The 23,951-nt window shown below is 41.8% G+C and overlaps 2 protein-coding genes across 3 annotated transcripts in view; both read left to right on the forward strand.

Annotated features, from left to right (window-relative positions):
- adgrd2 (adhesion G protein-coupled receptor D2) overlaps positions 1-23,951 on the forward strand; it is a 153,628-nt gene that overhangs the window by 70,353 nt on the left and 59,324 nt on the right. For both annotated transcript variants that reach the window (XM_050050313.1, XM_050050312.1), the window contains exons 11-16: positions 1,327-1,432; positions 1,514-1,569; positions 1,770-1,896; positions 2,017-2,120; positions 2,400-2,502; positions 20,916-21,069. In XM_050050313.1, the coding sequence (XP_049906270.1) occupies positions 1,327-1,432; positions 1,514-1,569; positions 1,770-1,896; positions 2,017-2,120; positions 2,400-2,502; positions 20,916-21,069 (650 nt within the window). The remainder of the gene's footprint in view (positions 1-1,326; positions 1,433-1,513; positions 1,570-1,769; positions 1,897-2,016; positions 2,121-2,399; positions 2,503-20,915; positions 21,070-23,951) is intronic.
- The window catches only part of LOC126393944 (coiled-coil domain-containing protein 106-like), a 613,357-nt gene that overhangs the window by 20,928 nt on the left and 568,478 nt on the right, over positions 1-23,951 (forward strand). The gene's annotated exons all lie outside the window — the stretch shown is intronic.

Consider the following 23,951-nt stretch of genomic DNA (forward strand, 5'->3'; position numbering starts at 1 on the left):
GTTTATGATACCTACACATTTTGTTCACCAAGATAATCTCCACTAATGAACACTTCTTTCATCATTTTTGAAGTCCAGATTCAGTCATCAGAAGTAAAAAGCTAATATTAGGCTATAAACAAATTACACCACAGTCGCATTACTTATCACTACCACAACAAGGCTAGAAAGCCGTATTCACTTGATGACGTTCTGTAGTCTAATTTAGCCACTTGTTAGCAACCATTGTTTTTAAGACACTGACAAGAGTCTCAAAAATATGGTATTTACTGACATATTTTATGTCGTAGAGCAAAACATTAAAGTCTTCAGCTGGTGTTAACTGCAGACCTTATTTCAGGCATCTAACCAAAAACCCATTCATAAAACCCATTGACTTTAAGACAAAGAAAGAGGGAGTGCTGAAATGCTAACTAATTTCCAGGTTTTAGGACTCATTCCTACAGCACACTAATAAGTATGTATGATCGTTTTAAATTAGAAAATATATAATACAATCAGAGATTCATATGAAAAGTTCTTAAATATATCAGAAAAACTCATCTCTGATACAACGATAACAGGAAATAATGTGCCCAAACTTCATTCGAAGTGTTTGTTTTACACAAACTACATTCTCTATTTGGGTTAACTGTACAGTTTATCAGTTGTTCTGTATTTTATTGTTATGCATTGAATATAATATGAAATTTCCACAAAAATATGTCACTTGTTAGTTTACTCAGTGAAAGAAAGGGGGGTCCCTTAAAGAGAAAGTTTGGGAACCACTGCCTTAGCCATTTCTATACTGGAATCAAAAGCTAGCTTGTTGCATTTGAAACAACATTTTTGCTCAGATGTTGGCATAACAGTCGGAAAATAACATTAAATTTAAATACATCAAACAACTGTTTTTATGAGGACTTTATCAATCAATCAATCAATCAATTTTATTTATAAAGCCCAATATCACAAATCACAATTTGCCTCACAGGGCTTTACAGCATACGACATCCCTCTGTCCTTATGACCCTCGCAGCGGATAAGGAAAAACTCCCCAAAAAAAACCCTTTAACGGGGAAAAAAAACGGCAGAAACCTCAGGAAGAGCAACTGAGGAGGGATCCCTCTTCCAGGACGGACAGACGTGCAATAGATGTCTTTAGGGAAACTTCAGCTAATGCAACAACTTCATGGTGTCATTGCGTTAAGAGATGTGCTTTCAAAGAACTGCAAAGAAAATTAAAATGCTAACTGTTTTTTGGAGTAAAACATATTGTACATATGAGGGTCATAGCTTACTCTTTGCGTCCATTGATATAATGTGTGAGTTTGTGTACATAATCAGGTATTTGGGCACCTTCCTGGGCTCCTCTGTCATATCCACCACAGTGCTGGGAGACGACCAGCCAGTTAGCACAGCAGTTCATTACCAGCTCCAGCACATAGCACAGGTTGGTGAAATCTCTCAAATCTCCACTATTTTTTTTCTTAATTAGACATAATATTCATTATTTAACCCATACTTATTACAGAACCCCACTGGTACTGTGTATGATCCAGTGTGTGCCTTTTGGGATTTTGATCTCACGTAAGTACAAAAGAACGTTTTGAAAAAAGTGTGGATAATTTAGAGGTCTCATATTTCGTTGTAATAGCACAGTTATCTTACCTGTTTGATCAAAAAAATGTGATAAGTGCTGCATAACTTTAAGAGAGGGTAATATTTTCATTCTTGACATTCTTCTGTGTTTGTAGATATGTAACTATGTGCTGTTTGTGTCTAACTAGTCCAGAGGCTGGTGGGTGGTGGAATACCAAAGGTTGTGAGGTAGTGTCCAAACAATATGGAAACACTGTGTGCTACTGCAACCACACCACCAATTTTGCATTGCTGCTGCAAGTTTATGAGGCCCAGGTAACGCTGCTGTCTCCAAAGATCACTGTGTATTTTGTGTAGGCTTTCATCTACAGTATTTGTTGCTATTTACAGCTCTTGCACCGTGTGTGTCTGCGTGTGTGTCTGTTTGTGTCTCAGAGGAGCCCACAGAACGAAAAAGCTCTGCAGGTGCTGACGTTCATCGGCTGTGGAGTGTCTCTGTGTGGCCTCCTCTTCACCTTCATCCTCTTCATCGCTGTGGGGTGAGTCACAAACATCACAGAGTGCACTCTGTAAAGCGCAGAGGGTGAAAAGCATTTCATAAAACCCTCCCAGATTCACATCAATAAATGGAAGAAAAAAACAGCACCACAGTGAAACATTTTTGAAAAATCCTAAGAAGTGATGGGGATCAAATGTTGCATGCTGTGTTTGTGTGTGTGTGTGTGTGTGTGTGTGTGTGTGTGTGTGTGCGTGTGTGTGTGTGTGTGTGTGTGTGTGTGTGTGTGTGTGTGTGTGTGTGTGTGTGTTTACCTATGCAGTGTCCCTAAATCTGACCGGACCACCGTCCATAAGAACCTGATTGTTGCTCTGGGCATTGCTGAGCTGCTGTTGATGTGCAGTGACTGGGCGTCTGACAACGAGGTGAGACTCCACTTATGATATATTTGTACATTTACAAGTGTGTTACAATAGGTGGGAAATTCAGAAATAAATCCAAAAATTATTTTTTCTACATTCTTCTCAAAATAAAAATGTGCTTGTAAACCATCAAATTTCTTAGCCACAGTAAATCACACAGTACACAATGAGAAGACATGACCTGAGAGTTATTAGACAATACTCACTGTTTTGGTTCACATTTTACACTTTCAGTCTTGTTTACAGCCACAGTAGGCATCTGTTTTCAATAAAAATGCTCTTAAAAGCAGTGGTGGAATGTAGCTAAGAACATTTACTCAACTACTTGCATTTTATGATACTTTATACTTTTACACCACTATATTTTTGAGGCAAGTATTGTACTTTTTACTACACTATACATTTATTTTAAAGCTTTACTGGGTTAAAGGAACAGTGTGTAAGATTAAGGGGGATTTGGGATCAAGTGGTGAGGACTTCAGATTGCAACCAGCATAGAATTCCCTTAGTGGTCTTTGTTCAAGAAGTTTTTAGTGGGAGCTAAATTATCCTCAGAGGTCTCTTCCTCTACAAAACAAACAGAGTAGGTGCTTTAAACTGCTTTAAACTGTTTTTCCACCACTGCTCATCGCAACAGGGCTGTCAAGTATGATGGCTGACACAAAAACATGAATGTCCCTATCAAGAGCCAATGTTTGGTTTGTCTGTTTGTGCTACTATAGAAACACGGCAGTGCAACATTGCGATCTCCATAGAAGAGGATCTACTCCCTATGTAGATATAAACGGCTCATTCTAAAGTAACAAAAACACAACACTTCTTATTTTCAAGTGATTATACACTTAAGAAAACATACTTATTGTTATATTGAATTTCTGCCTACAGTGGCGTGCACAGACATTTGGGGGGGCAGGTGCTCAGTGAAAAATAAGGGCACCTTGTGCGGCATGTGGAACCGCCGGCTGCCTTATTATAGCAGTGCAGGATTTTTAAAAAACAAAACAAAAACAAAAAACATTACAGGCACTACATAGCTGTGTTCTGCAGACACATTTTAATAGGCTATTTGTCATTGTCAAAGTTTTAATAATAGCTTATTAAGGTAAATACAAGATTACTGTAACGTATAAATAATTTATGGTTGGTACAAAATAATATAATTAGCTAACATAGCGTCATGCCAGATTTAGTACCACCAAACCACTTTGTGTAGTGTAGTGTAGTAAAAATAAATCGTTAACATGTTAACATGACTCTGGTCTTGACTCTGACCTTTCTTCTTCATCAGTGGGTTGAGGAGGTACATCTGCCTCCTCATCCTCCTTGCTGCTGGTAGATGGCTTTATCCAGAAGAGCAGAGAGCTGCTTCCCTAGGCTGCCTGCTGTAGCTTCCTTTCTTTTTCTTTCCTCAGCCTTTCCTCCGGGAAGGAAGGGGGGCACATGTGTGTGTGTGTGTGTGTGTGTGTGTGTGTGTGTGTGTGTGTGTGTGTGTGTGTGTGTGTAAGAAAAAAAAAAAAAAACCCTTTCAAAAGGGCACTTGCTTGGTCCAGAGGGCAAAGGGCAGGTGCTATAGCACCACCTAGTGTCTATCTATGCACGCCACTGTCTGCCTATATACCCCCTAAATCCTACAAAGTGGGCCTTTAAGCTGCCTAGCAGTATATTAAGTAACTAGGAATACTCAGTGCCTGCTACTGCCACTGAGTATGGCAGTAGACTACTACATACATCAGGTACTACAGGTACTGTATACTTCAGGTACAACATACTGCAGGTAATACATGCAATGGGTATATGTATGTATACCACAGGTGCTGCCTACTACAGGAACTACATAGCCCAAACAGTAGCAACAGTAGCAGCAGCAGCAGCAGCAGTAGTAGTAGTAGTAGTAGTAGTAGTAGTGCTAGTAGTATTTGTAGTAGTGATATAGAGGTACTACTTCTAGTAGTAGTAGTATCAGTAGTGGTTGGACTGGATAGGATTCCCTGTTAGTAAATGCAGAGATGACAGCAACTTTTGCTCTTCATATGTGTAATGGAGATTTAGACACACACACACATGTCTGTGAGTTTGTGTCAGTGGTTGTTGCTATGGTAATTAATGAGGGAGACCTGCAGCAGTGGAGGGGGGAGGGGCAGTCAGCAGGTCAGAGAACAGGCAGTTTTTATATGGATTCAATCCATTTTAATCCCTCTCAAACTCCTCCAGGTTATTCCCAAACTGTGAGTCCAATCATCAATATGAGGATGCCACCAGAGAGATGAGCTTCTCCCAAATGCAGACATGTCTTTTTTATGTTTGTGGTGTCAAAAATGTGATCTTGATCACAGGTTAGAGATCTGGTGCTCCTCAGCTGTTTTCCAGAAATTTCTCCTCTCAGTTTACATACGTAGGAGTGAATGAGAAAAAAATCGGCACTCCCTTTGTTTGAAAGATAAGTGAGCCAAATGTGTAAGTGTGAGTGATTCCATGGGGACATTACTGTGACCAGGACAAATTTTCGTACGTTTTGAGGTATAAATTGTGTATGCAGAGTGAAAACTGTGGGAATGTGAGCAACTTGTTATTTTTTATTTTTTTTAATATTTTAAAGCTGCTCCATACTCTAGCGATGATGTCGCATGCTCTAGCCCTGTCCCACAGAGACCCATTATCAACGCAGATGTCTAGAAACAGCATAAAACTAAAACTGTGAAACTCAAAAACAGTAGTAGATATCAAAGAGCTGAATTACAGGTGAACAGCTAAAGTTGTTGACCCATTCAAAGTTTGAATGAGGTCTCTAGCTGAACGTATACAGAAGCAGTAGCATTTCAAAGTCGAGCGGGTTGAAGAGGATTTGAAGATTTTCTCATAGGAAATACATTGGACAAAAAATTGATGAAAAAAGCTCATTATCATAAAAAGTATGAATAATAGAAATATGAAAAGTCATAGCAGAAATGTCCTCAATGAGTTGAACATTTTGGTAGTTGAATGGTGTCTTTAGCACAGAGTATGCAGAAGTAGTTAGATGCCAAAAAGTTGCTGAAATAAGTGGAATAAAGAAACAGGATAACAATAGTGTGGCTGCTGAAGCAGACGTGCAGACTAGAAGAAGAAGTACGGACGTGTTGCAGCCAGGCAAAGCTCACTTTGGGGAATAGTCAATGACTGAATTAATGATTGAACATAGTAAATGAATGAGTTACACACAATCTACATTGAGGATTCTTTGTAGAGCGGGTAATTAATCATTTCATCCAGCTAGTTTTCAGCTAGCGTGTGAGCTAGAAAGACCTCCGCGCACACACATCAAGCTAGCTTAGCTTGATGTGGAACAACTATGCCCAGTGAAGACGATCTGTTACTCAAGAAAGCAAACAAAAAGATTGTTGACCTTAAAGAGGACATCCGCCGGCTCTCTGATGAACTGAAAAACAAAGAGTAACTTCTGGCCAGCTGCTTGGATGTGGCTCATGAGCAGTCACTACGGATTGTCTCTCTCACAGCAGCCCTCTGGGACACAGCTCCGTGGGACCCCTCCACCTGTCCTCGGCCTTCCTACTGCTCAACACCTAACCATCAGTCGTCCTGGGCCGAGGTGGTGGTCCGGGGTCGTAAGACAGTTGTGGAAGGAACTGCTTCACCTCCTCGCCTGAGCCTCTCCAACCACTTTGTGGTTCTGTCTGGGGATAATCCGACTCCGACTCATCGCGACCTGGCCCCCTCTTCAAACGCGGCGCCTCTACACACTGCGGCTTCTCCTCCACCGGCAGCAGACAGTGTCCGGCAGGTAGCTCTCCGCTCCGCTGAGGGGCCACATCGTCAGCTGTCTTCCGGGGCAATGACCTCCGCATCTTGGCGTAAGATCCTGAAGGAGGCTGTGCTGAGACGCTCCGGAGGTCCCCACTACCCTAAACCAGGAGATAATCCTCCTCCCGGGACTGGTGCTGCTGCCTCTCCGCAACGCTCATCTGCTCGGAATCCTCTCCCAGCAACCCCAACACACGGTCCCGGACACTGACTGCCCGCTGCCTTCCTCTGGTAAGCCACAGCTATCCTTTCCTTGTCCCCTCTTCCCCCCAACCACTCTGATAGTAGGGGACTCCATAGTGAGAAACATCCGTTTCATTAACGCTGTCACTCTCTGTTTCCCTGGAGCCACAGTCCCGGTCATCCTGGATAAGCTCCCGGGGCTGCTGCGCTCACTACCGTCCTCCATTAATCGAGTGGTAATACATATTGGGACAAATGATTTAGCTTGCCAACACTCTGAGCTAACCAAAAAGGATTTCAGTGCACTTTTTAAGTAGCTGTGGAAAGTCTGTTTTTATCTCCAGCCCGATCCCAATGCTTGGGCGTGGAGCGTGGCCCTTCTCAAGGATCCTCTCTCTCCACACCTGGCTTCTGCCTGCCAGCAATCCCTGTGGCCTTGGTTTTATTGACAATTTTAATTTGTTTTGGAACCGTTCCTCCTCCTTCAGGACCAACGGACTTCACCCCAATAGGCTGGGTAGTCACATGCTAACTGCTAACATTCAGCATGCTGTTCAATCTGCTCCTCATGACTGACTGTTTACATCACACGCCCCCTCCACGGAAACTCTACCTCTACCTGCGCCAGTGGTGGCACCTCGCAGTACTGTCCCCCTTGCCAGCTCCCCCTACTGGCCTCATTTGTCACTAGCGCTCTCACCAGAAACATTCCCAATAGAGACCATCAGAAGGTGCAGAGCACCCTGTCCACACAGCAAACCTCGAGGTAACAATAAGATCCTGCACCCTATTCACTGTGTGCCCGTTTCTCCTCCCTCTGCTCTGTCACCTTCACCATGGACCAATTGTAGAAATCCCAATAATTTCATTCCAGTCACACTTACATCCACTTCCTTACATTGTACAGATGATGATGAGCGCACGTTCACCACGATCATTAACTTGGCCATGCTGAATGTGCACTCTCTTTTAAATAAAACTTTTATCATAAATGACCTGATTTTAGATAATGAGATTGACAGTCTTGGCCGTGGCTTGGCACTGACGCACCAGTTGTAATCACTGAGGCTTGCCCACCAAATTTTAACTTTTTATTCTCTACCAGGGGGGGTAAAAAAAGGAGGCGGAACTGCTTCCATCACTAAAATACACTGAACTCAAATGAAGTTTCTTTTAACAGCTACACATCATTTGAGTATCATGCCTTTGTTTTTAGCAGTCCTCCTATTCTTGCATCACAGTTTACAGACCACCCTATCATTCTGCCTCTTTTATCATTGAATTCTCTGAACTATTATCAATCATACACACCACTTACAATAGAATTTTAATAACTGGTGATTTTAATTTGCATGTGGATAATAGCTCTGATACAATGTCAAGAGAATTCTTAACCTACATGGATTTTAAACAACACATCACACAGCCAACTCACAACAGAGGATACATCCTGGACCTGGTCCTAACCTATGGCCTGTCCACTGGTGTGTCCTCTGTTATTGACCTGGCTGTGTCTGACCACTAGTGTGTATTTTAACATCACCAGTTTTAGCCATCAGGAGGCGCCAGTGAGAACGGTGAGGAAACGCTACCTGACTTCTGAAGTGACTGCAAATTTTATCGAGATTTTACAGAGCACTCCTGCTGAAATTTTACCTGCACCCTGTGATTTTATTGTGGACAATTTCAACAGTAAATTGAGGTCAACACTTGACTCAGTGGCTCCACTTTTAACAAAAAATTGAAAAGAAAATGCAAGTGTGCAGAAAGGAGGTGGAGAAAAACTAAACTGTCAGTTCATTTTGAAATATTACATGAACAACTCAAAATCTACAATATAACAGTCAAACAGGCATGAATATCCCACTTTTCAAAATTCATCACAGATAATAAAAACAACCCCAAATTTCTTTTCTCCGCCACTGATCTTTTAACCAACACTGATTTTAATAAATCATCCAAGATGCCAACAGACGCCCTCTGCGAGATCTTTGCAGACCACTTCAGAAGTAAAATCGATGATTTCAGATCCAGTCTTTTATCTCAATAGAATGTAATTCTTAACACACCTGAATAGTTGCTTTTATCCGAGGAAACACTGGAGAGTTTTGCCCTGGTTGATGCAAGGACACTTGGTTGAGTTTTCTCCCAGGTAAACCCAACAACTTGCCTTTTAGATCCAATTCCAACCTGATCTCACAGAAATACGTGAAATGACCACAACCTCTTAACACCGCATTCTGTGGTGGCAGCACGTAATGGGTTGAAATTATGTGCCGGTACCACGGAAACAATGCCAATGTAAAGTCAATCAGGATCCTTTGTCGTGGTGGACACAAATTCCCTGATGCAACGACGTCACGTCAACCTCGTTTTCCTCAATGATATCTTTAACATTCCTGTATACACACAAAAACACGGAAGTGTCCTTGGTAACCCAACAATATGACAGGTTAATGTCAAGGCCATAAAATAAAATAAATGTATTTTGCCAGCTTTTGATAGCGTAGGGCTTTAAGAGCATTGTGCTGTGGGCGGATGAGGCGTGTTTGACTACTGTTTTGTAGCTACTGTCTGCCATATGTGGGCTTCATTCCATTTCAGATTGCCGTCCGTCTGCCGTAACTGAATCCAAACGCCACTAATAAATAAATAAAAAATAAGAAGAAAAAAATAAGGCTGAGCACGGAAGAACCAGAGAGGAAACACCATCACATGGAGGGAGGCGGCTGCCGCGGCAACCTGGCCACCCTCCACTCCACCAGGGGAGAGCGGACCCCAAGCAGGTGCCACAGAACCAGCGGCCTTGACCTTGACCTCAGTGCATGTTTGAAGGCTTATAACTCAGCAACAAAAGGGGGTACAGACATGGGACCAGCTGTTATAGAGAGCTCTTGACCTCAACTATCATGTGAGTGTAGTCAACAACTGTGGATGCTGTCAGATATGGGTAAAATATGGATAAAATTAATTTTCACCCATTTAGAAATTAGATATTTAAAATCGGATTACACAATTGTGTTTACCATCCCCTTAAAGTCCACAGTGTACTCTCAATTCAATATTTACAACTTCCAAATCTAGGAAAAACACTTATATTTTTTAAAAACTACAATTCCCTGGGATCGCGCCATGCAGTTTGATACATATCAGCAACATAGTTGTAGTTCTTCTGATTTGCAAAGTAGGGTTCTAAATAGGGTTGTAAAAAGATATCTAATATCTAGTAAAGCCGAACTACTTAGAATCAGGGAATCCGTGTGGACACCACGACAATGGATCCTAATTGACTTTACATTGGCATTGTTTCCATGGTACCGGCACATAATTTCAACCCATTACGTGCTGCCACCACAGAATGCGGTGTTAAGAGGTTGTGGTCATTTCACGTATTTCTGTGAGATCAGGTTGTCCAATTCCCACATCACTTTTAAAAGCATTTTATGGATTCTTTGAGGAACAGCTTTTAAATATTGTAAATTCACTCACTTCAGACTGCCTTCAAAATGGCAGTGGTGAAGCCCCTTCTGAAGAAGAGTAACTTAGATCCCAACATTCTTAATAATAACCGGCCCGTATCCAACTTACCGTTTTTAAGTAGGATTTTAGAAAAAGGTAAATTATTTTTTAAATAGAAACAATATTTTAGAGAAATATCAGTGTGGTTTTAGGATGAACCACAGTACTGAGACAGCCCTTTTAAAGATTTTAAATGACATCAGGTTTAATGCAGATTCACAAAAACTCATAGTCTTGGTACTACTGGATCTAAGCGCTGCTTTTGATACAGTAGATCACCACATTTTATTAAACAGACTCAGAAACCTGGCCAGCCCCTCTGGTACTGTTTTTAAGTGGTTCAGCTCTTATCTAGCAGATTGATGTTTCTTTTTAAGTATGGATACATGTTCCTCCAGAACACATGAAATTAGGTGTGGGGTGCCCCAAGGCAGGGGCGGAAATCCCAGGGGGGACAGGGGGGACATGACTCCCCCTTCAATAAAGCTGTACCCCCCTAGAATAATTTGAGACACAATTAATAATTTTTGAACAATGCAGTAGTATTAATTAAAAGCACAATGTAAGCGGTGCTCATTATAATCGCGCAATAATGTGCTATTTAAATCTTAAAAGATTTAGTCCCCCCCTCCCATTCCTAGCAGTGGTATATCCCACACTCTTTCCAACGGGCGGGGCTAGCAGCCGTTAGTACTTTGCAGCAGTTGCAGCGTGTGGCTGGACCCGGCTGCCCACATCGCGTGGGGTAAGATGTACACTCGCAGATACAGTTTAACTTACACAAGTTACAACACATCCCATTTACTGTTACAACAAGCCCCAGGCCCAGGCTGATAATATAAACTGTCTGCAACATTTCTCCAGCCAGAGTTTAGTGATAGTCAGAGAGGACAGGAGAGAAAGAAGAGGGAGAGGACAGGACAAGAGCAGTCAGTGACGGAGCGGCACGTAGTTAATATCTGTAGGCTCTCCACCTGTCAGTGAGACAAATATGACAGACGTGCAGTTTAACTGACGAGGAGTGGTCATTACGCGCGATTATTACGCACGGTTTTGAGGTGCGCAGCGGCAGATCTCACAGCACACTGTTTATAAACCATTCACCAGTTTAATTGCAGGAAATGTTTATCTCACTGCCGGTAAAAAAACCGAAAAAAAACAACAAAACGGTTTGCTCCTGCAGCCAGCAAGAGACGAAAGATCCATTTCACACACCTGAGCCAGATGAAAAAGAGGGAGAGAAGGAGAGAGATCGAGTTTTGGTCTTTGATGAATGAAGCCTTATTGTTTTGNTAATTGCAGGAAATGTTTATCTCACTGCCGGTAAAAAACCCCGAAAAAAACAAACAAAGCGGTTTGCTCCTGCAGCCAGCCAGAGACGACGGATCCATTCCACACACCTGAGCCAGAGAAAAAAGAGGGAGAGAAGGAGAGAGATCGAGTTTCGGTCTTTGATGAATGACGCCTTATTGTTTTGCTGCTATTAAACAATGAGAGACATTTCTCTGTTTACTTAATAGCATAAATATTCACACTACTGCGCACGGGGAGACAGAGACCTGCTCTGCTCCAGACACACTCAGCACCTTGGACAGCACGGCGCACCTGACTGTTGTCATTGTGTACATGTTAATTTGATTTCAATCATTTTGTTTTAAATCTGGACATGTGCAGGTGGACTCAGCCAGTGCAAAGAAAGGTCCTATGCCTGCCTGTTAGAGAGATAGAGAAAAGATTACAGCGTCAAATTGCGGTAAAAGATGTTGTATAAAAGACAGGCTGCAACTTTTTTTCCTTGTCCCCCCCTGGAATTATTCTCTGAAATTTTACTGTTTATTGTCCCCCCCAACTATAAAATGGGATTTTCGCCCCTGCCCCAAGGGTCAATTTTAGGTCCAATTCTTTTTAATCTATATATGCTTCCACATGTGGACGTCATCAGGAGGCACGGCATCAGCTTCCACAGTTACGCAGATGATACACACCTGTACATCACCGTGTCTCCTGATGACACAATACCAATTCATACCCTTTTTAACTGTATTTTAGATATCAAGTCATGGATGGCAGTGAATTTCCTTCGGCTCAACCAGGACAAAACAGAGGTCTTAGTTATTGGTCCTGAAGGCAAGAGAGAGAAACCTTTACCAAAACTACAAGATTTTAAACCTTCACAATGGTTAAAGAACCTGGGCGTCATTTTTGACTCTGAGTTTAATTTTATTCCACACATCAAAAATGTAACAAAGACAGGTTTTTATCATCTTAACAATATAGCCAGAGTCCGCCCGTTTCTCTCTCAGGCTAACACGGAGGTGCTGGTGCATGCTTTTATCTCTTGTCGTTTAGACTATTGCAATGCCCTGCTTTCTGGTCTTCCAAAAAGACCCTCTCTGATCTGCAATTACTTCAAAACTCAGCCGCACGTGTGCTGACGAAGACCAGAGGCTGGGTGCACATTACACCGATTTTAAAATCGCTGCCTTGGCTCCCTGTGTGTTTCAGGGTTGATGTTAAGGTTCATTTATTAGTTTTTAAATGTCTTAACAGTCTTGGGCCATCTTATTTATCTGACCTGCATCATATCAACCCTCGTGGATCCTGAGGTCCTCTGGCACTGGCCTTTAATTCATCCCAAAAGTTAGAACAAAAAGCCACAGGGAGGCTGCATTCACCCATTATGGCCCACACTTATGGAATAGCCTGCCAGAGAGCATCAGGACTGCAGAGACTGTTTTTAAAAGGAGGCTCAAGACTCAACTTTTTTATTTGGCTTTTAACTGATTTCTTCTACTCTTCTACTCTATTTTACTTTATTTATTTTTATTTATTTATCTATTTTTAATGTCTAATGTTCTTAATGATCTACTTATAAATCCTTATGCATTTTATTATTATTAATTTTTAACTCTCCTCATTTTCAAAAATTTAAAATCTTTAAATTTTCTAAATCTAAATAAATGTGCATTTCATCCTACCCTATTGTCTTTTAGTCTTTTAGTTTTTTGCTCCAGTGTTTCCTCATGCGGGGCCTCCACACTGGGAGGTGTGTCCGGTCTGCCCGCGGGGACGTCGTCCTGGATATCCCTGAGGCCCGGAGGACTGGGGGGCTCTGCACCATGTGTGGAGTCAAGTTTCAAGTTTCAAGTTTATTTCATTTATATAGCACCTTAAAAAGCAAAGAGCATTTGCACCAAAGTGCTTCACAGGCAACATGTTGTATACACATGGGCATAAAGACATGTAAAATACAGACCAACATCAATACAAACCAACATCAATTTATCAAAGAATAGAAATAAAAGTTATTAAGTCCACCCCGGTTTATCTGGGTTGGGGCGGTCTCTGTGGCGGCACTCCCTGTGGCCGTCGGCTGTGGCGCCTCTCGGTGTGGATGGCTCCCCATAGGTGTTATTTTCCTCACCTGGTGCCTCAGTGTTGTGCCATGTTACTATACTGAGGCCCTGTTTAGACGACAACGGTTTCTCTAAAAATGGAAAAGTCTGTCGTTTGCGTTTTAAAAAACGTATACGTTTATATGACGATGTTATTGAAACGATCCCCATTCATTCGGAGCCGCAAAATCTACTGGAAACGCATAGTATGCACACCAGGCCAATGGGTGGCAGTGTAAATTTGCAAAGCAACACCACGGCATGACGCCCTGTGCCTGCGCTGAAGTGCCTTCCTCTACAACGCGGTGATTACAAACCAAAACAAAGAAGACACAATGGAAAAAGCATGCACAGATAACTTTGTCAGGATGGACGACGAGGTGGAGTTGCTACAGTAACAGATCTACACTTCACTTCAAATCAACAGGGTGAGCAGCATAAACAGAGCTCGGCATTGTTGTTGTGACGGTCGGCATGCCTAGTGACTGGAACCGTAGTGCGCATGTGCTAAAAGTCTCCGTTTTCAGAGGAATTGCATATTGCAAGTTTACATGACAACGGAGACACTGCCGTTTCCAAAAAGTTGCACTCTGGAACCCGTTTTCAAAACGTTGCATTTTCAGGCACCCAAAACGCCGCTGTCGTGTAAACGATCGGCCAAAACGCAACTAAAGTTTACCGTTTTCAGTTGAAATCGTTGTCATATAAACGGGGCCTGACAGTTAGCGAGTACTGTGTGTGTGTGTGTGTGTGTGTGTGTGCGTGTGTGTGTGTGCGTGCGTGTGTGTGTGTGTTATATGTGGGGGGTGGGAGGGGCTGGTTTTTCATTGTTCTTATTTTGTGAAGCACTTTGTGTTGCATTTTTAATGTATGAAAAGTGCTACATAAATAAAGTTTGATTTGATTTGATAATAATATGTAGACAGATTGATTTTTATAGCCTAAATTACCATAACTGCATAGGTGCAGTTAGGCTTTGTGCTAACCTAGCTTGTTAAACAATAATAATAATAATAATAATAATAATACATTTTATTTAAAGGGGCCTTTCAAGGCACTCAAGATCACCTTACAGAAAGTAACAGACAGTTAAATTTAAAAGGGGGTAAAAGACACATCAACATCAGCAGTAAAAATGTGAAATCTGCACCAGAGCAATGGCAATTAAATGGAATAGGCCTGTTTAAAAAGGTGGGTTTTTCAGGCAGGATTTGAAAGTGGATAGTGACTCAATGTTCCTGATGTCGGGAGGGAGGGAGTTCCAGAGGTGGGGGGCAGAGCGGCTGAAGGCTCTGGACCCCAAGGTGGACAGACGGGCAGAGGGGCACAATGAGGCTGATGGAAGAGGCCGACCTGAGTGACCGGGAGGGAGTGTTGATGTGGAGGAGATCAGAGAGGTATGGGGGAGCAAGGTTATGGATGGGCTTGAAAGTGTGGAGCAGAATTTTAAAGTCCATGCGTTATCTGACTGGAAGCCAGTGAAGTTGTTATAGGATGGGTGTGATGTGATTGATGGATGGGTGGCAGAGTTCTGGACCAATTGGAGCTTATGGATGGCTTTGTGGGGGAGACCAAAGAGAAGGGAGTTGTCAGTAATCCAGGCGGGATGTAACCAGAGTGTGGACCAGGAGGTTCAGCGCTGTTGGGGGTGAGGGACGGACGGAGACGATTAATATTGTGTAGATGGAAATAGGCTGACTGTAAACTGAATGTTACTGATGTGGGTTTGGAATGACAGAGTGCTGTCAAGGACGACACCCAGACTCTTAACCTGAGGGGAGGGGGAAACAGAGGAGTTGTCAGTGTTGGTCAGGGTGGATTTAGAGCCAACGAGGAGAACCTCGGTTTTGTCACTATTGAGTTTTAGGAGATTTGAAGAAAACCCCGATTTGATTTCCTGTAAACAGTCACAGAGGGAGGAGGGTGGGAAGGTGAAGGTGGGTTTGGTGGAAAGGTAGAGCTGAGTGTTGTCCGCGTAACAGTGGGAATGGATATTGTATTTACGGAATATATGACCAAGAGGGAGGAGATAGATGATAAACAGGATGGGACCGAGGACAGAACCTTGGGGAACACCTTAGGAGAGGGGAGATGGTTGGGATGTGAAGGTTTTTAACTGAATGAACTGGGTGCGGCCAGAGAGATATGATTTGAACTAGTCCAGGGGTGTGTCAGATATACCAGAAATGGTAAGTTAGAGATCGGACAGAGGTTATTGAAGTTATCGGGATCAGAACCAGGTTTCTTAAGTATCGTGTTACAGAAGCACATTTGAGAGATGATGGAACGGAGCCAGAGGTGAGAGAGGAGAGAATGATGGCAGTTATCAGGGGCAACAGAGAGGGGAGGCAGGCAGTGACTAAGGGAGGTGGCAGGCGGTCAAGCTGTCAAGTAGTTTTTCTGATTTCTGAATGAAGTCCGAAATGACAGCAGCAGAGGGCAGCTGGAAGCTTGAGAACGACTGAGAGAGGGGGACATGGAAAACCAGAGGAGATTGATAGCAATGTCATTAGGTTGTTGCCACATCTCTGTTAAACATATAAAGTCATACTTGCGGTCAAGGAGGAGGTCCTACAGCAGATGTCCCTTGCCCTTAAGGGAGCGGATGTTAAATAGTCCAATTTTGACGTCACTGCGCTCGCTAGTGAAGTTAATGTTAGCCGGTGTTTCAGATTTAGTCTCGACTATGTTAACTGGTGACTTTCAGCCAAATGCGTCTGTGGTTGCCGTAGTGACAACAGCTGTTTTCAACCAGGAAGAGAACACGTAGCTGTCCTCGCGAAAGCCTCTTCATTCAATTTTTCAGAACAATATCAAAACATAGCCGTCCTGATCCGTTTTTGGACTTTTGTTGATGGAACCCAGTCATGTACCTACACTCAGTCGTGGTTTGAATTGCACTTGTTATGACGGAATGATGAAAACAGGAAGAGGCCAAGTTGCTTTTCCTGTCAATTTAACTCCTATCTCTAATACATTTTCTTAATAGGCCTACACAGTTTCATCTTCGGTGCCTGTCTAAATAAATTGGGAGGCAGCCAGATCAACTTGTGATCACACTGTCCATGCACTGAGGAACATTTTATAATCTATCTGCTTTCCAATACAAAAAGCAGCGGTTTAAATCCACTTAATTCATAAATGTAACGTTTATTGTTGTGCTACAGGTCGATAAAGACAATATTCATAAAATCACGTGGAAATACTTTATTTTAAATTAAGCAATAAAGCAGCAGCTGTATAATAGATTTATCTCTAAGATAAGTTATCTATTTATGTTGTAGCATTAAGACGATTAAAAGCGTACAAATATGACAAACACTAGGCTGTATATGTGGTATGGAAGTCCATTAACTCCTGCAAAGCATTTTAGTCACATGCAGTGCACCCTTGGAATCCTTTGGTCTTGCCATGATCTGAGAAAGTCCCTTTTTGCTTAGAATATTAACTTGACTTTTGATACTTTCACTTAGTTCGATGTCATGTTTCCCACCAGCACAATGCTACCTAGTAAACAATGATCTGTTGGAAACTACAAGCACAGCCACATTAATAAAAGAGGAACACTGAATGCAAGTTTAGTTACATGAATGACAGTCAGATGAGTCCATCACATCTACTTGTACATCATCTCAAGGAAATATGACCTTTTGGCCAAAGGAGTTAAGCTGGTCGGTGCCACAAATGTGGTTATGTTGCAGGATCTTACATATTTGTTTCTTCACTGTATATATTTGGTATACCATATACCATGTGTTTTTTTTCTGAACCCTCCAATTTATTTATTGTTACAACATAATGTTATCTGGCGTTTATGAAGTAACTGGATTTATACAGCTGCTGCTTTATTGCTTGTTTTAAAATAAAGTATTTCCAAGTGATTATAAGAATATTGTCTTTATCGACCTGTAGCACAACAATAAACGTTACGTTTATGAAAAAGCAGATTAAAAACCGCTGCTTTTTGTATTGGAAAGCAGTGAGCTTGTAAAATGTTCCTCAGTGCATGGACAGTGTGGTCACAAGTTGATCTGGCTGCCTCCCAATTTTAAGACATAGCTGGCTGTATGTTGTTGGATTTTTAGCATATCTGTCTGTGGTAGTGTTGCAGTAGTGGCGCACCACGTTACTTGTGTGCCTATTATTTATTTTACCATGATGTGAAAATGTTCTTTTTTACGTTTCAAAGGGCTGAACGGTTCTTTAATATGGCATGTTTATTTAGACAGGCACCAAAGACGAAACTGTGTAGGCCTATTTAGAAAATGTATCAGAGATAGGAGTTAAATTGACATGAAAAGCAACTTGCTCTCTTCCTGTTTTCAACATTCCGTCATAACAAGTGCGATTCAAACCGCGACTGAATGTCGGTACGTGACTGGGTTTCTCCAACAAAAGTCCAAAGACGGATCAGATTGGCTATGTTTTGATATTGTTCTGAAAATTGAATAAAGAGGCTTTCGCGAGGACAGCTACGTGTTCTCTGCCTGGTTGAAAACAGCTGTTGTCACTACGACAACCACAGACGCATTTGGCTGAAAGTCGCCTGTTAACATAGTCGCGAGGAAAATCTGAAACACCGTCTGGCTAGGCTAGCTAACACACTCGGTGGATGGCGAGTTGTGGACCAGATGGAGTTTATAACAGAGGAGTCGTCGATGTGGTAGCTTCGTTGGGAACCACGGTGGATGTATCTCCGACAATAGTATAAGCAATGTCCGGGCCGAGGTGCTGAACCAGTGGAGGGTCAGACCGGTGGAACCAATGCTGGAGGAGCTCAGCAGCCGTGTATTGGAGTAAGGCTGACAATGGATTTAATATGATGGACAGGACATTACAGACAAGCACAAACCTCACAGCCAGTCTGTGAATCCATATGATGAGCGGGTGAAGGGTAACGTTACTGGACAGCAGTAGCAGTAGGAAGGAGTGGGAGCGCCACAGGTAAAGAGTCCAGATCACACAATACAAACAGACAGATCGTTTGATGGTAGCATCAAGGTATAAAACCAACAGTGTCGTGTGTGTCAAAAGTAAAAGATCTACTGCAGAGTCCAGATATCAATTTAATATCACATAAAAGGGCCAGAGAGCAGCGGCAGCTAAACGTGGCAGCGTTCATTCAACCAGAAGTTGATATCAAGCCTAGTACGCCATAGTTATTACTGTCACTGAAAAATAAGTATTGTCAAATGTATATTTACAGTATTTACCTCAAATATATGGGCTACCACAGCTTAATTAGAGACCAGACTTATTTTGACCTCACTCTATCTGATAAGTATATTTTGGCATATTTTGATATGAAGCTACCCTCTTGTCTGATCTGCTCCCATTTGCCCTTTTAAATTTTTGCCATGGCATCAAGCTGTTATTACAATTGCAATACTTTCTGAATCTGTTTCAAATTAAAAGCCTTTGTAAAATTTCAGTGAACATGATCCCTTTATTCACTAATAAGGCTTTTATTGTGAAACATTTGCAGGAAAGTGTTGTGAAAATTCAGTTACTTGCACTGTTCGGTACTTCACATGTAGCTACTGCTGTCTTAGCAATAGTATGTTACTAAAAAAAGATTTACTACAAAATACAGTTTGCCAGGTACATTTACACACATATAGCCACAGTGACTGACACTTAAGATGAGTCATTCAGAACAACAAAGTGATGAAAATAGCTTTACCATATTGCTGAATTTATTGAAGTGCTTGAAATACACATTATGCGCAGATGGCATGCTCATTATATGTCAGGTTTGAAGTTTACTGAAGGTCCATTTCTGAGTTGTTGAGGTGAGGATAGCCATATCTTGTTTTGTTGTTAATGTCTTAAATAGTTGTTGGGATATCTTTCTCTGGATCAAAGTCTTAATCGCCCAGTGGACAGACTGCTATAGCTTAAGGGACTCTAATTTGGTGACTCTTTAACCTTTCCTCTAGTGCTACCTTCAGTCAGGACAGTTTCATTTGAATCCATCTTGACTAACCCTTAACACCAAGGTACCTCAAAAACTCATGGCTCCAATTCCAAAAAATGAACTGCATATAGATATCCTCATCCGAATTTATCAAATACCGTTGACTTTCATGTCGAAATATGATGCGCTAGGCATCCTTCAGCTTCTGTTGTTGAAGTTCCAGACCGCCATGTCAATCCATGCTTATTACATGGCATTGTGTTTTGTTTTGTTTTTTCAAAATAAACTTCTGTTTTCACAGGAAATGTACAGTTTCTGCTTGCGAGATGCATACATTCTTTCACAAAATAAACTTACAACGTTGGTAAAACTCCTTGTATTTATGTTTTTTTCCTTGTGCAACAAAAGCAAGTGCTTAGGTTTAGAAAAAACAAAATGGTTTGGCTTAACATTTACATGGGAAGTGAACAGCAGCCTCCTGGATGAGAGGCCCGGGTTTGTTGGACCTATCCACCTCCCCTCCTGTCAACCCTATAGGGATTTTCCACTTCCTTATATTACATTGTTACTGGCGGCATTTCTAACTGACACCGTCTGGTGGCATTATACACTGATGCCACCTGGCAGCGTATCATACCACTATGAAAGGTGCCTTTCTGCATCGTTGTCTGACGCCAAGATCACTGACAAAATGGCATTATTTGACAACTTGAGAATGAGAACAGGCTAAACTATTCCAAGTCTCCACAGGAGGAATCTGAAATTGTTTTATGGCCCATACCTGCTCTGGTGCCACATATTGAAGTTGTACATAAGAAATATTACCTTCAAACCTCTGACTAGCCACCCACATCTATATATTTTTTTTTTAATTCAATAAATGGTAAATGGACTTGCATTTGTACAGTGTCTTTCTAGTTTTCCACCCACTTAAAGCGCTTTTATACTACATGCCAAATTCACCCATTCACACACTGGGGGCCAAGGCTACAATACAAGGTGCCACCTGCTACTTAGTTAATATTCACATACATTCATATACCAATGGCACAGGCATCAGGAGCAATTTGGGTTTCATTATCTTGTCCAGAGCTACCTCAACATGTGGACTGGCAGAGCCAGGTATTTAACCAAGAATCTTAATTTTCATAGATGACTCACTATACCTCCCATAGCTGTTGTATAAATATCAAGACTGTCATGAAATCCACTGATGATATCTTTGTGTTTTGGCAGGGCATTCTCACTCCCAACTCATCAGATACAGCAGTTTGGTATGTGGCCCTACACTTCTGTGACACTGGAGGTTTATTTTAATAAGACACTGTATGCACATAACAAGCAGAAAAGGATGTAAAACCGATGTCAGAGGGGAACGTAGCGTGTCATAGCTTGAAGTGTAGGGCCACTGACCCAGCTATATTTGACAAGTTGAGAGTGACAGCGTGTTAGTTTTGGAAATTTATTTCTGAGGACAAAACTGAACATTTTTGCTCAACTACTGATGAAGCACTGACTCAAACAATAGCAGTATCACCTCCATATAAAGGATGTAGTTAACACTGCAACACAAAAATCCTCTTTGTATATTTCTATTCCTATAGGCAGCATGCTTCGTGGTGACTGCGCTACTCCACCTCTTCTTCATGGCCTCCTTCTCCTGGATGCTGGTGGAGGGCCTTCTGCTCTGGAGCAAAGTCGTGTCTGTCAACATAAGCGAGGACCGCAGGATGAAGCTCTACTACATCACTGGCTGGGGTAATGATGTCACTTGTCAAGTTGCAGTTTGATTTATGACCTGCAGATTTGGATGGAAACCAATGGGATGGCATGGGAGCTCATTTTCACTGAGGAGTGCTGTGCAGTAAAAATGGGTACGCATATGTGCTCACACTTGGGTGAGATCGCTGCCAGCTGCAGACCACTGTTCGAGACCAACAAACTGGTTGTTTTTTTTGGGAGACATTGGTGGCAATTCCAGCGGAGACTGTGCCACCCTAAAGAGCATGTTTGAAGCCAAAACATGATCTTTTCCTAATCAGAATCTAGTTGTTTTTTGTGACTAGACCTAATCACACATTAAACACAGCATTTTTGAGATGTGAAGTTTCAACATATCCACTACATAATAGGGTAAATATATAATATCTGTTGCTTGGTGAAACTTACAATTTGAACATTTGTTATGGCGATTGGGTTGAGAAACTACAGGAAACCTGCTCAGACATTACATCGATGGTTCACTTAGTCCAAAGAATGGGCACTCTCTTGCCTTAGACACAATTTGTCTCTGGATTGTATGAACCAACATTTCGAATATTTCTTTTTAAATGGTGGCGGACATTCAGTTTTCTGTTTCATGTCTGTTCACGTCCCCTGGGCAACTCATAACGTTACATCCACTCGTTGTCCACTCCATCATTAGCTGCTATTAAAAAGCAACTCCAAATCTATTCTGGCAAATGTTTGGTCTTTCTCAGCCTGTTCATGCTTCCTGTATGAATGTAGATCCAAACCATGTTTTTTTCTAATCCTTACCATGTGCTTTTGTTAACGTCCTAGCATTGGTAGTGGTGTCCCGGAACATCAACAGCAGATGCTGAAGGATACCTAGCACGTAATATGTAGATGTGAAAGGCCACTGACAAAGTAATGATATGTGATGACTTGGGATGAGAATGTGTTAAGAATTCATTCATTCTGTCTATCACCTTATCATATGCTGTTCAGAATGTAAAACAAATGTTGAGATAGCCTATGAGTCATGGTAGAATAGGCAACTATTTACAGACTGCATTGTTCCACCCCTTGTCAAAAGGGTGTGCTTCAGCACCCTCAGCATCCACCTTCCCGCGGCCTGGATGAAAACTGCATGAATTCAGTTTCCACAGTTATTATCACAATACATTAGTTAATTGAGATTTACAAGCTAGTAAACCAAAATTAGTGAAACAAAAGGAACACATTTTTCACCTGAAACGACACAGTCAGGATCCTGCACGCTATGATCCTGAATCATGACATCATATCAGTTTCATTGTAAGTTCAGTAAGAAATTGTATTACCTTTTGATAATAAGACACAGTAATTAACCCAGAGCCATGATCTTGACCTCAAGGTCATGGTCATCACAGTCAAACAAAAAGGGGGTGTTAAAGTGTCTTTTAACCTCATCTTTTATTTCACACGAATTTACCAAATTTGCTTTAATGTAAGATGTATTCATCTTGATTAACACATATTGAAATCATTTCAAAGGCAGAGTTACAAACAGCTAAGTCACGCTGACTCTAAAATTGGTGGAGTTGTTGTTAGGCTGACTTTGTCTTTATGCAGTAAAACAAAATGTGGATGTCACATTTTACACTTAACATATTTGCATCTCTGCTTGGCTGTTCTAACATTAAACACTGACTTTGCCTCTCTTACTGTCTGTGCACAAGTTATAATTTTTGCAGTATATTATTTTTTTCAAATCAGAGTAAAGAACAATAGTAATAATAACTGATTATGTCCCTAAGGGGCTTCAGCACAGTTTGCCTGAAGGAAAACCACGAACCTCACGTGTTCACATTCACACTCAGTGTGTGTTTCGGTTTGCCTGGAAACCAAAGGAATCTGCAAGCTAGTGTTTTATTTTTTCTGACAGATGTGTCTGGTTCCATTCCACTAGAACAGACTTCCAGCAAGTTCAGATCTGACTGGCCAATCACAGCTGTTTATCTAATATGGGGCGTGTTTGAGATGATGACCATAAAGAAGAGCAGCATAAGGGCATTTCAAATATTTTAGTCGAGTGAGTAAAAACCAAAAGCTGTTTATAATAATGGATGTAGCCACTGTGACATCACTAATTGGTTTGTGGTTTCCTGTTTTGAAACCTTGAGTTTGGCAGTGAAAAACTGGCATAAAACCATTCAAACAAAATGTATTTACCAGGAAAACTTAACATCAGACTCCTTAAGCTTATTCATGCTCCCTTTACATATGAATGTGTGTGTAAATGGAATTGCGCTTGTATAGCACCTTACTTGTCACATTCGCCCATTCACACACATTTACACACTGATGGCACAGCCATTGGGAGCAATTTGAGCTTCAGTATCTTGCCCAAGGATACTTCGACATGCGGACAGGAGGAGTCGAGGATTGAACTGCCAATCTTTCAATTAGTGGATGACCTGCTCTACCTTCTGACCCACAGCAGCCTGTCTGTATCAAATGTTGTAAATGTCATTGCTCTCATACTTCCTTGTGTCCTTCACATTTTTGGTTTGTTTATTTTAATATATACTTTATTAATCCCTGAGGGGAAATTTGATTTTTTTCACTCCGCTGTCATATACACACAGGTCCGAACTAGAGGACCTATACATGCATTTAATGGACAGATGTCAGAGTGAGGGGGCTGCCCATGGACAGGCGCCCCAAGCAGTTGGGGGGTTGTGGGGTTCGGTGCCTTGCTCAAGGGCACCTCGGCAGTGCCCAGGAGGTGAACTGGCTACTCTCCAGCCACCAGTCCATGCTCCATATTTGGTCCGGACAGCAGGCGAACAGGCGACCCTCCAGTTCCCAACCCACGTCCCCATGGACTGAGCTACTGCCACCCCAATGTTGACATAGATGCAGCCAATAGATCA

Source organism: Epinephelus moara, chromosome 8 (genome assembly GCF_006386435.1).
Source record: "Epinephelus moara isolate mb chromosome 8, YSFRI_EMoa_1.0, whole genome shotgun sequence".
Classification (NCBI taxonomy): Eukaryota; Metazoa; Chordata; class Actinopteri; order Perciformes; family Serranidae; genus Epinephelus; species Epinephelus moara.